The sequence below is a fragment of the Bubalus bubalis genome, chromosome 2, assembly GCF_019923935.1.
Source record: "Bubalus bubalis isolate 160015118507 breed Murrah chromosome 2, NDDB_SH_1, whole genome shotgun sequence".
In the NCBI taxonomy this organism is placed as follows: domain Eukaryota; kingdom Metazoa; phylum Chordata; class Mammalia; order Artiodactyla; family Bovidae; genus Bubalus; species Bubalus bubalis.
Window position 1 is genome coordinate 147,141,842 of NC_059158.1, and position 15,012 is coordinate 147,156,853.

At 40.3% G+C, this 15,012-nt stretch overlaps 1 protein-coding gene across 1 annotated transcript in view; it reads right to left on the reverse strand.

Moving 5' to 3' along the window:
- The window catches only part of DYTN (dystrotelin), a 61,246-nt gene extending 52,474 nt beyond the window's left edge, over positions 1–8,772 (reverse strand). Inside the window, 1 exon segment of the mRNA XM_045162103.1 lies at positions 8,754–8,772. Within this exon segment, the coding sequence (XP_045018038.1) occupies positions 8,754–8,772 (19 nt within the window).
- Positions 8,773–15,012: the final 6,240 nt, after the last annotated feature.

A 15,012-nucleotide genomic window follows, 5' to 3' on the forward strand; every position in this document is an offset into this window, starting at 1 on the left:
CAAAAGTCTAATGTCTCATCTAAATATCCCCTGAACCAGATATATTAAAAAATAAACATATATAAGATGAAAGCAAAGATAAAACATATTATCAAACATTTTCAAGAACATATTAAAAATTATGTTCCAGTATATAGAAAGATTTATTTTAGGAATTTAAAATTTGTTCAACAGTTGGTTTATATATTAAAAGAAGGGAAAAAAACTATTGAATCAGTGAATTCTCAGAATATATTGGTGAAATTCATCAGCCACTCTGATTTTTAAAAACTGATCTTGATACATGATACATGGTACATGATCTCAGAAGAGAAGGAAACATACTTAAAATGTCAGAAATAAAAGGCAAATTTTAATAAATGTGATAGAAGATACCCCAGTTCAACTAGGAAAAAAATCGGCCCCCCCTCCCCCATGTCACCACTATGATCCAGTACTAGTCTGAAGCAGAGAAACAAACCACAGGGCATCAGGGCCAACTCTGTCCCCTCCAAATTGTGCCAGACAGGGCAGAATCTCTTGGCTAGATCTTGAAGGATAGCCCTCCAGAATGTCAGTATCAGTCCATTGGAGCTGGTACGTAATAATATAATAGGAATTTATTTGCTGTCCTTGTTTTGGAATTCTAATCTACAGAAACATAAAAATAAGAGCTATAAATTTCAGGAAGGAAGAGATTTATGGATGATCTCTATTTAGATAATTCATGATGATCATCTGCAAGTTGGCTGGATTTAGGACGATTGCTTGAGAATTAATAACTTCCTTTTATATCAGTGGTTTTCAAATATATCTTGCCTCAGATTGCTGATCTTACCCAGAGTCTGGAGGGCGTCTGGGAATTGCATTCTAATCTCAGATGATGCTTGTGCTTTCAGTCCTGGAACTATACTTTGAGGACCATTGTTTTAAACTAACAATAATTAGAACAGGTAATTTTAACATCCAAAAAAAGTCTAAAGTACATGAAACAATGTGCAAGACCTTATAAAGTTTTATTGAAAGACATTAAAGATAATATGAATACATGGAGACATCTATTTCCTCCATTCCTGGATATTCCTGGATAGGAATGTTCAATATCATAAAAATGTGAATTCTACCCCAAATGAATCTATAAACTTAAGCTAATGTAGTGGTTGGTGGTTTAGACCCTGTGTTGTGTTCAACTCTTATGACCTCAAGGGCTGTGGCCCCCCAGGCTCCTCAGTCCATGGGATTTCCCAGACAAGAATACTGGAGTGGGTTGCTATATCCTTCTCCAGGGGATTCTCCCAACTTGGGGAAGGAACCCAGATCTCCTCATTGAGGGCGGTCTCTTACATTGCAGGTAGATTCTTTACTGACTGAGTCACCAGGGGAGCCCAAAATTTAAGGCAGTTCCAACCCCTATTCCAACTATTATTTGGAACTTGACAAAACAATATAAAATTAATCTGTCAGAATAAATGCAGTGTGTGTGTATGTCAGGAAAAGATAGGGTAAAGGAATAGGAAAGAATCAGAAATTGACCTATGTATACAAAGGGTTTTAGCATATGATAAAGATGATATTTTAACTCAATGAGAATCAACAACGTCCCTTTATATTGGTGGTTTATATCAGTGGTTTATACCAATGAGGAAATGAGTTTATTTAGTAAATAATGTTGAGACCATTGGATGTATAACTCTTTGGAAAAACATGATATAGGTACCTTAGTTCACATCATAAACAAAAATAACCCCAGAATGTACTACAGAGTTAAACATGAATTTTTAAAGCTCTAAGACTATTAAAGGAAGAAATTTTTGGCGAGCTTGAGGTTGAAAGACTTTTTAAAGCATGATTATAAGCCTATCCATGGTAATATGTCTATAATTTAGTATGGTCCTATTTTGTAAATAATAAAAAATAGAAAAGAAGAACCCAATAAACACAGTAGGGAAGGCTATCTATCAAACTTTATTTCTCTGGGGACAGGAGTACATTATGAGAGGGGTTTAATGTTGTACTTTCTGTAACATGATAGGGATCTGAATGGAGCTAGGGAGAGAAAATTGCAGGGAAATATGAGGCATAATTTGCTAGTGAAATTGACAGGGATTGGTGGCTGATTGGTTGTGGGAGGGAGATCAAGTGTAGGAAATAATGAGGGAGGAAAAAGTTTGCACATAGAGGTGGAAGGGGGGTTCATTTTTAACCTCTGAGTTTGAGGTTTCTGTAAGACATCTGAATGGAGATGTCCAGTAGGCAGCTGGAACCCCCTCTCAGACACTTGGGAATCCAGGAATGTGAAACCTGGACTTGGCCCTCGAGGCCTGAGCTTGGAATGCAGGGCATGGTCCTTGGACTGCAGAGCCTGGAACTAACGTGATCTGAATGATCAGGTATACATGTCGGTCAAGGTGTCTTTCTGAAAAGTCTTGGAGGTCAAGCAGAGGCCAGGTGAAAGGTAAGAGGTCAGAAACCGAGAATGCTGGACTAGAGCCAGAAGGTTCCACACAGTGGGGAAAATAAGAAGCTTAAAGAGATTTCCTAGCATCATGAATAGCCATGAGAACCTTTTAGAGTATTGCTGTCCAATAGGAGAAATACAATATGTGTCAAATATGTCAGCTTAAATTTTTAGCAGCTACATTTTAAGATGAAACAGGTGAGATTAATTTTAATGTATTTCATTTAATCTAATCTTTGCTCATTGGGTAAAGAATCTGCCTGCAATGCAGGAGATGCAGGAGACACAGTTTTGATCCCTGGGTCAGAAATATCCCCTGGAGAAGGGAATGGCAACTTGCTTCAGTATTCTTGCCTGGAAAACACCATGGACAGAGGAGCCTGGTGGGCTACTGTCCAAAGGGTTGTAAAGAGTCAGATACGACTATCTATCTTGGGTTAGATAGATCTATCAAGTTATTATTTAACATGTAACCAACATGCTGATGCTGAAACTCCAGTACTTTGGCCACTTGATGAGAAGAACTGACCATTGGAAAAGACCCTGATGCTGGGAAAGATTGAAGGCAGGAGGAGAAGGGGACAACAGAGGATGAGATGGTTGGATGACATCACTGACTCGATGGACATGAGTTTGAGCAAGCTCTGGGAGTTGGTGATGGACAGGGAAGCCTGGAGTACTACAGTGCATGGGGTCTCAAAGAGTCAGACACGACTGAGTGACTGACTGAACTGATGTAACCAACATAAAAATTATTAAGATATTTTCTATTGTTACTGTCTTTTTTATACTTGTAGCACATCTCATTTTGGACTAACCATATTTCAAGAGATTGATAGCTACACATGGCTAGTGGTTACCAGATTGACAGCTCAGATTAGGAGAATACTGGCTGGGAGAGGAGAGCAGTTCAGGGTGCTGAACAGGTGTCAATTTTTGATTCTGTGTCTGGAGGTCAGGGTTGCTATTTGTGATGGGATAGAATTTAGGAGTCAGCAGTGCTGGCTTTGGGCAAAAGCATGTTCAACTATTAGGCTATCTAAGAAGAATGCTTTAAGTGAAGATAACATTAGGCTAAGTAACAGTATGCCTGAGAAACATAATCACTTAAGTAACAGGAGGAAGAGAAACCCAAGAGGAAGGACTAGAAGGGAAAGCCAAAGAAACCAGCAGATAGCGATGGTTACAAAGGTCAAGGAAGGTGAGTTTCAGAAAGTAGAGACAAGTCAATGCTTCAGTACCTGGAAGCCACAAGGAGATCAACTATAGGCTAAAAAGTAACCTCTGTGTATGATTAACCTGACTATTGAAGGCTCCCTAAGAACAGTTTTATGGGAATGTGGGGGCCAAAATCAACTGCGCAGGGTTGTAAAAAGACAACTCTTTCAAGAGCCTTACTCTGAAGAGAGCCCAGATCTTGTTTTCAGAAGCAGGAGAGATTCCAGAATATGTGAATGGGTCAGAACAGGGAGTCAGGAGAGAGGATGAAGTTGAGGGTCCAAGAAGCGGGATCCAGGTGGTATTTCATACAGCAAAGTCTATGTATAGACTAATCATATAAGGGCACATACCTTAGCCATTCAGCATCCATTCATCTTTCTTCTGGTGAACAATCTCCCCCTAATCTTAGTCCATGAAATTCTAGTTGTGTTCATTCCAATGCTCCTATTTCCATGGGGAGCATGTGGCCTGGCCAATCTGATCAATGAGTGCATCGTTGCCCTCTGCAGACATGGGCACATAACCAAAATCAGGCAAGGAATACACCAATGAAACTTGGATCAAGGACTCTTTGTGTGAATTACTTTTTTCCTCTTGAACTTGGAATCAGAGATTGAAGTGGTAGTTACTCTCTCGTCTGGGTGTATAGCTTGAGCGTGCAATCAGCACACAAAGAAGAGTAGAGATGAACTGGGAGACAGACAGAGAAAAGTCACACCCTAGTGACTTTATCTAGGACCACAGCAAGCTAGTCCTCCCTTGGGTCATTAATATAAAAGGTAATAAGGCCTCTTTGAGCTATTTTCTCCCACAAGCAATTGAAATATAGCTAACTTTTACAATCCCTGAGGTAGAGGCAATGGTTGGGAGAAGATACATAGGTGAAGATACATAGCTCTGGGGAGAAGCTCATTCCCTGAGAGGAAGAAAAATATGGAGATGATGACGGCTAGGAAGAAGAGGGCATTCTAAGGGCTTCTGTTTTCTTTTTGAAGTGAGGAACAAATTCACTCAGAGTTAGGAGGAGATAGTGAGCAGAAAACTTGAGGAATGATGAAGATTTGAAATTGTTACAGCAGCCATTGAGAGAGGTGACCAGTCACACACTTTGGAAAGAACTGCCAAGCAACATGGCATCTCTAATATTTCCTGTGATGACAAATTTCAATTAAATAGACTTTACACCCTGATGCTTACTTGGAGGCAAGATTTCACATGCAAACAAGCTTTGAGTCCAGGACTGACTTGTATTGATTATGCTGAAGGGAAGACACCTTGAGGAAAATAAAGCTATTTTCGAATTTATCATCAGCTGATTACCATAAAAACTCAGGCAATTGGGAGTAAATGGTCTGTGTGCTAGAGAAGTGTTTGTGACTAGAAACACAGTAGGCCCTAAACAAAACAAAACAAGGAATTATTGGGGGGAAAGAGGGAGATTTCATTGATTCAAAAACAGGTAGCAGGATAAATTATGGTGATTTTAATTCGTTCCTTGTTCTCACAGCAGTGGGATAATTAAGAGAATGAAAAGGCAATGTTTCCATGTCCATTTCTGTGTGTGTTCCAAGGCTTAAGTTCTCTTTACTCCTTACCATCTTTTAAGGGGCCAGTGCTTAGGGGGCCACCCCAAATTCAACCCACTCAGGCCTTAGTATGAAAGGCCCATCCAAGAATCAATGCCATCCATGCACAGGAGAGAATAAACACTACTACATCCATGCACAGGAGTAGAATCAACACTACTACAATTACATGGACTAAAATAAGGGGGATGTTGTTCTTCCATAACAAAATAGGTGCACTGCTTCACCAGAAGAAACTAGACTAGATGCAGGATGGTCAGAAGAGGCAGGTGCCTCTGAGAGGGACTTTTCTGTGGTAAATATCACCTGACTGGATCCCCCACAGCCTGAATCTCAACCTCTTCCTTTGTCCTGCCCCCTCAGCCCTAACCCATATACATCCAGACATTCTAGAATCTCCCTTGCCTTTGAAAACCAATCTTGATGTTAGTGTTGTTCTAGCTATGACTCTCTTTTCCCTGGGGTGGAAGAGATGCTAATACCTGGACAGGCAAGTGGGAGATGCCTAACTGGGGTTAAAATCTGTGGGCTGATTCCAGGGCTGCTCTTACTATTAGTAGCAGTTTTCTGGGTGGAGGGAATGACTGTATGGTGTAACCAGGGAGACCAGCCACTAGGCTTGGCAAGGATTTCTGCATCCAGTCTTGACATGGAGTCCCATGTCTTCAAGTGGACCCCAAAGCCAAAGGCAAAGAGCAGGGTGAGTGGCAACCATGATGCCACTTCAGACCAGATGTTTTGAACACTTGAGACCAGATTTTCAGGATTAAAATCTGAGTTATTTCTGTTATGAGATGGCTGCTTCCCAAACAACTCAGTCTAAATTTCACACCAAGTGATAATGACTTGATTTTGGTTCAGAAAGTACTGTTTCAGGACTTCCCTGCTGGCCCAGTGGTTAAGACTCCATGATTCCAATGCGGGAGGCATAGGTTCAGTCCTTGATCAGGTAACTAAGATCCCACATGCTATGGGGTGAGGCCAAAAAGTAAAAAAACAAACAAGCAGCTGTTTCTTGCCCTTGAGTGTTGTGGCTTGAAGTCCTAACTGTTCCACCTGTTACATTGAGTGCTGGGCACTATTCTAAGCCACTCAAGGGTGTTATGGCACTGAACCAGGTCAGACCCACCCTTGAGGCCTTGGAGCACACCTCTGGCCTGTTTCTAAACATACACTGATTCAATGATCAATATACAATCATGAGTCCCGATCCAGGGAATGAAGTTGGTTTTCCTGTATTGCAGGCAAATTCTTTACTATATAAGCCACCAGGGAAACCCCAAAGACACCTACCTCTGGGGAATGTGAGCTGTGCCTAAAACTGTCATTAAACAAGATAGCTTATTTTAAAACCCTCCATATTTTTAAAATTCTTTTTTGAACAAGTATAACCATATCAGAGACCTACAGTTTAACCCTTTTGTTGTTTACTATTTCCTGATGTTTTAAAAAGGCTTAGCTTTCAGTTACATGACTGAGCGACTTCCCTTTCACTTTTCACTTTCATGCATTGGAGAAGGATATGGCAACCCACTCCAGTGTTCTTGCCTGGAGAATCCCGGGGACAGGGGAGCCTGGTGGGCTTCCGTCTATGGGGTCGCACAGAGTCGGACACGACTAAAGCGACTTAGCAGCAGCAGCAGCTTTCAGTTAAGAGTCCAGTGTTAGAGAAAGGAAGAAATCACACCTCTCTGCTCCATGTCTGGAGAAGGAAAACACATGGAGAGTGGCCACCATAGTGTGGAAACGACTTATAAAAATGTAATGTACAACATTGGTTTTCCTTTTGGAAAGTGGCCAAATTTTGTGCCCTGATTCCTCTCAGATGCATCAAATGAACACAGAAAATCAGAAGACTAGAGTGTCTGCAGGCTCCCAGATGCTGCTCGTGGTGGAAGAGTGATTCTATGGCTACTCTACCATCTGGCCCATCACACTCCTGTCAAATTATGTTTTGCAGTGTCATCTGATGAAGCTATGCAGCATAACATGGCAAGCTGTGATAGAGTACATGGGGAAAATGAATGAGCATCCCAGGTGATTCACCAGCAGTCCTGCTTCCTCAAGGCTTTTTTTTCTTCTTCTTCTTCTTTTTTTTTTTTTTCTCCTGCTGGTAGGAGAAAACTCAAGAAAAGAAGAGAAATTGCTGGATGTATCAGACCCAAAGCTATAAACAAAATAACATGCAATGTTCAAAGAAATAATAACATAAGCTACATATGGTCTTGTTCATGGAAGCAATTTAACTGGGAAACAAGTTTTGCTTTAAACGACCCATATTTTTACTTAGCCGAATAAATATGTGTCATTTTCTACAGATACTAAGAATGGAATAAAAATTTCTTTTGGCAGTCCCTCATGTAGTTGGATGATCCAGAAAGAGACATTTTAGGCCGGTTGTCCTCCAAGTGTGGTCCTAGGTGGGCAGCATCAGCATGGCGTGGGAACTAGTTAGAAATGCACGTTCTCAGTCCCCACTCTGGATCTACTGAGTCACAAACCCTGGAGGTGGAGTCCAGTATTTGAACAAACCCTCCAGTGATTCTGGTGCAGACATACTAGATGTAAGAAAACCCCCTTAGGGAGAGAAAAGTGGGCTTTGAATACATTATCTACTGCTTTGTGTGAAGCTTAACTAGTATGAAGACCCAATTTTAGAAATCCAAAGATAATTGGAAATATTCAGAATGCTGTCTTAGATAAATAACTTAGGACAGTGCAGAATTTTATATAAAACAAGCCAAGTTAATCAGATTTTAGCCAGAGGAATAAGGCTGCTACTAGATCCTGAAATAAAACTATCATATGCCGATCGTGGGTCCATCCTGGCATTCAGAGATGCTGGAAGAAGAGGGAATCAGTTTTCCCCTGTCCATATATCAAATGTCAAATATTCATATAGTAACAGCTGTGAGCTTTTTTTCTCCCAACTTTGTTTTGAGATTTTTTTGTGGGGGGATGTGGACCATTTTTAAAGTCTTTATGGAGTTTGTTAACAATATTGCTTCTGTTTTATGTTTTGTTTCTTTGGCCATGAGGCATATAGGATCTTAGCTCCCCAACCAGGGATTGAACCCACACCCCCTGCTTTGGAAGGTGAAGTGTTAACCATTGGACGACCAGGGAAGTCTCTTTCCCAATTTTGGCCTCACATAGTACTGTAAACTTACCCCCAAACTAAAATACCTACAATGATGCCATTTAATAATAAAAAATGAAGACGTATATAAACGAGACAAGCTATTTTGTGTATTTGAATAGCAATTTAAAATACAATTACACTGAGATCAAGTCTTCATTAAATTATTTTTGGTGCTTTGGGGACCACAGACCAAATACTCAACATATAATGAATTTCTGTTTAGAAAAAGGGAAAAATCTTCTCTATCCCCAACAGTTTTTTTATCAGCCAGGCATTTGCCAAATATCACTCCTTTGCAACTCGGAAGTCTGAAAATACATCTGTGTTGTTTGCAAACTGTGCTCAGAAATTTAACAATAATACTTACCTTGTTTATCTGGGTCCATTTTAGGAATTTCCTGGAATGACAGTTGGGAAGAAGGTCCTTGTAACTGGAAACAAACCAATATTTTAAGCAGGAGGTTTTGAAGTGATCAAGTGGGATAGGAAGCAAAAAGACAACTAAGCAAAGTCCTTTTACCTGTGGCGCAATGACTACAAGGTGTTCAGACCCGAAATCTCCTGGAGGATGAAAAATAGGAAAGCAGGGAGAGGCTTTTTTTATGGGTCCCATCTCTAGGGATTTAGAGCTGTATCTCAGAAACTGGAAACAGATCCTTAAACTAATATGGTGAAGACTTAGAACTTTTTTTAAAACTGAGATATAATTGACATACAACATTATATTAATCCAAGGTATATAACATAATGATTTGATATATGTATATATTACGAAATGATCACCACAATAGGTTTAACTCTTTATCATACTCAGTTATACATTTCTTTTTTCTTGTGATGAGACCTTTTAAGGTCTATTCTCTTAGCAACTTTCAAAACAATACAATATTGTTAGCCATAGTCATCATGCTGTAGGCGAATACTTAGAACTTTTGAGACACTATAATTTTAAGAGTGGACTAGAATCTCACTTCAAAAAAGTAGAAATCTACTCGAATTTTGAAGGACAAAATTTGAAGCTCTCAATGCTTGAATTTCTAATAGCACTATATTAAATAAGTCTATACATTAAATATGTGAAAAATATTATCTACTTGAACATATTATTGCATATATGTATGCATTTATGTGCGTGTGTGTATATGGAGTATGTTTGCTTTCAATAAAAAGAATAAGTTATTTTATAATAAAACCTTAAGCAGTTCTAAGAGTAAGGCGTTTCTAAATATAAGCAGTTGAAAAATGTTTTTAAAAGTTATATGATAATTAGGCTTATAAAGGACTTTTCTTCTTCTAATGAGTGTATTAATTAAGGTACAAATTATTGGGCAGATAAGCAATACTTTACAGAGAGATACCAAACCAAAATTGATTTACATTATTTCTTTAAAAATATGATAGCAACAGTTATAATACCAGACTTGCCCCAAACCAGGAAAGTTCCAAATATAGTCAAGTAAGATTTGTTTTGAAAAGCCGTAGCAAGGGCCATCAGGCTAGAACTCTTTTGGTGTTTTCCTGAGCCCATTCTGAAGTCCTCAGGTAGGTGTAGAAGGGCCCAGCCTGCATCCTATCAACAATGCTCCTGGAAATCCAGTGTATCTGCCTCCATGCCAGGTCCTTACCTTCCTTAGTGTCCTTGGGGAATCAGTTTAGTCAAACATTCTGCAGTGGTTACTCAGCAGGTTCGGAAGAAGGACAAGTTGAGTACTAACAGATTGCCAGACGTGGCGTTCCTATGGAGAGTCAATGTCCGGTTCTGACTGCCCAGCAATGACACAAGAAGCTGACGTTGAGGCTGCCCTGTTTTAAGGGCTCACAGAAGTGCATTCATTAGTAATAAAGATGATGAATAATTTAAGGCCACTCCTACATCTCTGTTTCAAAGGGCTATTTCATATTGACTTCGTGTGTGTGGGGGACAAGTCAAACTTCTTCTGTGTGCTGTCCAGAGCAGGGTTACCATAGAGATTAGGAGACAGTAAGAATGGCCCCACATCCTGGGTAACAGCACCTTACTAACTATCCCACGTAATAAGAGTGACCTAGGAATAGAATCTAATTCATTTATTAGTTCTTTTAGGAATACAGAGATAGAGCTATAGATTTTTTAAGGCATCAAATATGACTTTAAAAGGATAATAATAATTTATGAATGCACATTTCCTCTTAAGTTTTAAGTATAATCTGAAAACACACTTTTTAAATTCAAATTAAAAACATACCTGTTGTAATCCTAATAAGGTTTTGTTTTTAAAAATGATGTCATATGAACCCAAATATATTAGAACTTTACCATTAATGTCACCAGGTGGCTGGAGACCTGTCTTTCAGAAGGGCTGGAATGCAAAGCATGGGTACATTACTCCAAGAGCAGTGCCCAGAGAGCCAGAACATCAGGGGGTCCTCGCTCCCAATTGTCACCGAGTCCAACCTCGCTCTGCTCTGAGAGATGAAGTGTTGAGGCAAGGAATATGACTTAATTCGGATTCTCAGCATGAATCTCTCAAAACAACATCTTATAGGGGTCTGGATACCACTTATATAGAACGGAGATGGGGGGAGGTGAGGAAACAAAGTAAAAAGGCTATTAATCTTGCAAGTATCTCCTAGAATGACAAACCTCCAGGAGGGGATGCGGTAATTTCTTCCTTCCTGTAGCCATCCTTAGGTGAATGTAGTCCTGAACAAAGGCACTTTGAATTAATTTTCAGGCAAAGGGGTAGGCTTCCCTGGGGCAGGAGATTATGTATAAAGCGTACCCTTTTAGTGAACAAAAGCAACAGGAAGCAAAGGCTAAAGTAACAGATCCAAGATAGAGTCAGCATTGGCTCTTCCCTGTAACACAACTGATGCTCCTAAAACAATTATTATAATGAAGGAGGAAACAGAACAGGCTCTGTCTTGAAAGCAGAACTCCATCTTGGGCCAGGCTGTGGACTTTTAGCTATACGCCCAGTATCTATGGGAAGGACATACCAACTGGAAAACCAGGCCCCCAGAAGGAAGAGCCCCAGGGCTCTCCATCACCTAAAGAATACCCTAATGATCTGTGTAACCGAATAGAATCATACATTCTATTATGCTTATTGGGGTATGAGCACAGGCCTATTGATAATTGTCCCCTGTTAACTACCTAGGCTTAAGGCATATGAATCACGGGTTAACTTTGATTGCCAGGGAATTTGGGGAGGTGGGTTTGGGCATGTACACTTAGGTTATATAAGGTTTTCACAAAAACTGGTTGAGGTCCTTGGCTAAAAGGAGACTCTGCCTTGGGCCCGCCGGTTTATGCACTCCACTATCTGCATTGTCCTTCTGAGTGAGTTTGTTTCCTGGAACGTGTGGCTACAACACATGGACTGTAGCCCGTTAGGTTCCTCTGTCCATCAGATTCTCCAGGCAACATTACTGGAATGGGATGCCTTGCCCTCCTCCAGGGAATCTTTTCAATCCAGGGATTGAAACTGCATCTCTAACATCTCCTGCACTGGCAGGCAGGTTCTTTATTGCTATTGCCATCTGGGAAGCCCAGTATGGCCGTAGTACCTGTAAATCACAATTTTGTAATTCACAATGTCTTAACCTTCTGAAACAGAGTAGCTCCACCCTGAGGAAGCAGGTAAGAAGAGGGGTCAATCTGCCTGTACCAATACAACTTGCCCTGATTTGGACAGATTCCATACTAATCAGGTGACTGTTCCTTATTGTGATGGAAACAATTTTTTGAAGCAGCCAGTATTCTGTTTCATATCTGATAGCTCTTTATACATACATCTGAAGACTCTAACTCCCAAGAGGCAAGGAAGATCCTTGACATATCACACCCTAAAATGTGTAGGTAGTCCCTTACATAAATTACAGGATAATTTTATATACATATTTACACACATAATGAACTCTTTTAATAAATAAAGTTACCAAAGTTGACTCAAGAAAAAATAGAGAAAAGAGAACCTTTGTGCATTGTTGGTGAAAATATAAATCTGTACTGCCGTTATGGAAAATAGTATGTTTAAAAACAGAACTACCTTGTTATCCAGCAATCCTACTTCTGGTATATATCCAAAGGACATGCAATCACTATCTCAAAGAGATATCTGAACTTCCATGTAAATTGTAGCATTATTCACAGCAGGCAAGATACAGAAACAACATAAATGTTCCACCATGGATGAATAGATAAAGAAGATGGGATGTGTATATATACAATGGAATATTACTTAGCCTTAAAAAAGAAGGAAATCCTGCTATTTGCAAAAATATGAATGAACCTGGAGGATATTATATGAATTTGAAATGACAGACACAGAAAGACAAATGTCACATGATCTCACCTGTGGAATTTAAAAAGAAAAGAAAAAAGTCAACCTCATTGTAACAGAAAGTAGAGTGGTGGTTACAGAGGCTGAGGGCTGACGGTGGGTTGGGAGGACATGTGCAGGGAAAGGGAGATATTGATCTAAGGGTACAAACTCATTCTTCAGGCTTCTCTGAGGTCTTCCATGCTGTGCTTAGTCACTCAGTCACGTCTGACTCTTTGTGACTCCATGAACTGCAGCCCACCAGGCTCCTCTGTCCACGGGGATTCTCCAGGCAAGAATATTGGAGTGGGTTACCATGCCCTCCTCTAGGGGATCTTCCCAACCAAGGGATTGACCCCAAGTCTCCCACATTGCAGGCAGATTCTTTACTGACTGAGCCATGCTGGAGTGGGTAGCCTGTCCCTTCTCCAGTGGAGATCTTCCCAAGCCAGAAATTGAATTGGGTCTCCTGCATTGTAGAAGGATTCCTTACCAGTGGAGCTACCAGGGAAGCCCTGAGGTCTTCCAGGAACACCCGATCTGAAGTGGCTTCAACACATAACTCCATTTTATTCATAACTATTAGCACAACCTGTGGTCATCTTGGTTCTTTATTTGTTAACTTACTATATTGGCTTCTACTAGAAAACAAACTCCTCAGAGGCAGGAATAAGAGATCTTTTGTTTATCTCTGTGAGATAACTGTGATTCATAATAAGAAATATGTATATTTGGATTTTGTCCCTTTGTTCCCTTTCTGGCATGCTTAGTGCTCAGTTGCTTAGTTGTATCAGACTCTTGGTGATGCTATGGACTGCAGCCTGCCTTGACATTTTCTCCCCCAGATGATCTTCTAGCAGTGAGCTCCTCAAACTCTTGGAATTTCCTAAGGGATGAAAGTGTGGAATTGTCTTTGATTATATTAATGAGGTGACTTTCCAAAGCACTTAAGGATAGGGGACTGGCTGCCAGAGAAACCAACCACCCTTTTAGCAGGTTGGAACTTTGAGTCCTACTCCATTGACCTCAAGGGAGAGGAGAAGGGCTGAAGGCCGAGTCAATTACCAATAGCCAATAAGGAGCGAAAACCACTAGGCCATTCAGATATGACCTAAATCAAATCCCGTATGATTATACAGTGGAAGTGACAAATAGATTCAAAGGATTAGATCTGATAGACAGAGTGCCTGAAGAACTATGGGTGGAGATTCCCAACATTGTATAAGAGGCAATGATCAAAACTATTTCCAAGAAAAAGAAATGCAAAAAGGCAAAATGGTTGTCTGAAGAGGCTTCACAAATAGCTAAGAAAAGAAGAGAAGTTAAAGGCAAAGGAAAAAGGAAAGATATACCCACCTGAATGCAGTTCCAAAGAATAGCAAGGAGAAATAAGAAAGCTTTCCTTAGTGAACAATGCAAAGAAATAGAGGAAAACAATAGAATGGGAAAGACAGTGGCTCAGACGGTGAAGAATCCACCTGCAATGAGGGAGACCTGGGTTGGGAAAATCCCTTGGAGGAGGACATGGCAACCCTCTCCGGTATTCTTGCCTGGAGAATCTCCATGGACAGAGGAGCCTGGTGGGCTATGGTCCAAAGGGTAGCAAAGAGTCAGACACGCTGAGTGACTAAGCACAGCATGCAGCACAGAGAGCTCTTCAAGAAAATTGGACCTAACAGAAGCAGAAGATATTAAGAAGAGATGGCAAAAATACACAGAAGAACTGTACAAAAAAGATCTTCATGACCCGGGTAACAATGATGGTTACCCTAGATCACTCACCTAGAGCCAGACATCTTGGAGTGCAAAGTCAAAGGGCCTTAGGAAGCATCGCTGCTAACAAAGCTAGTGGAGGTGATGGAATTTCAGCTGAGCTATTTCAAATCCTAAAAAATGATGCTGTGAAAGTGCTGCACTCAATATGCCAGCAAATTTGGAAAACTCAGCAGTGGCTACTGGACTGGAAAAGGTCAGTTTCCCAAAGAAAATCAATTGCAAAGAATGTTCAAGCTACCTCACAACTGCACTCTTTTCACATGCTAGCAAGGTAATGCTCAAAACTGTTGAAGCCTGGCTTCAATAGTACTTGAACTGAAAACTTCCAGATATACAAGCTGGATTTAGAAATGACAGAGGAACCAGAGATCAAATTGCCAACATCTGTTGGATCATCAAAAAAGCAAGAGAGTTCCAGAAAAACATCTATTTCTGCTTTATTGACTATGCCAAAGCCTTTGACTGTGTGGATCACAATAAATTGTGGAAAATTCTTCAAGAGATGGAAATACCAGACCACGTGCCTCTTGAGAAACCTATATGCAG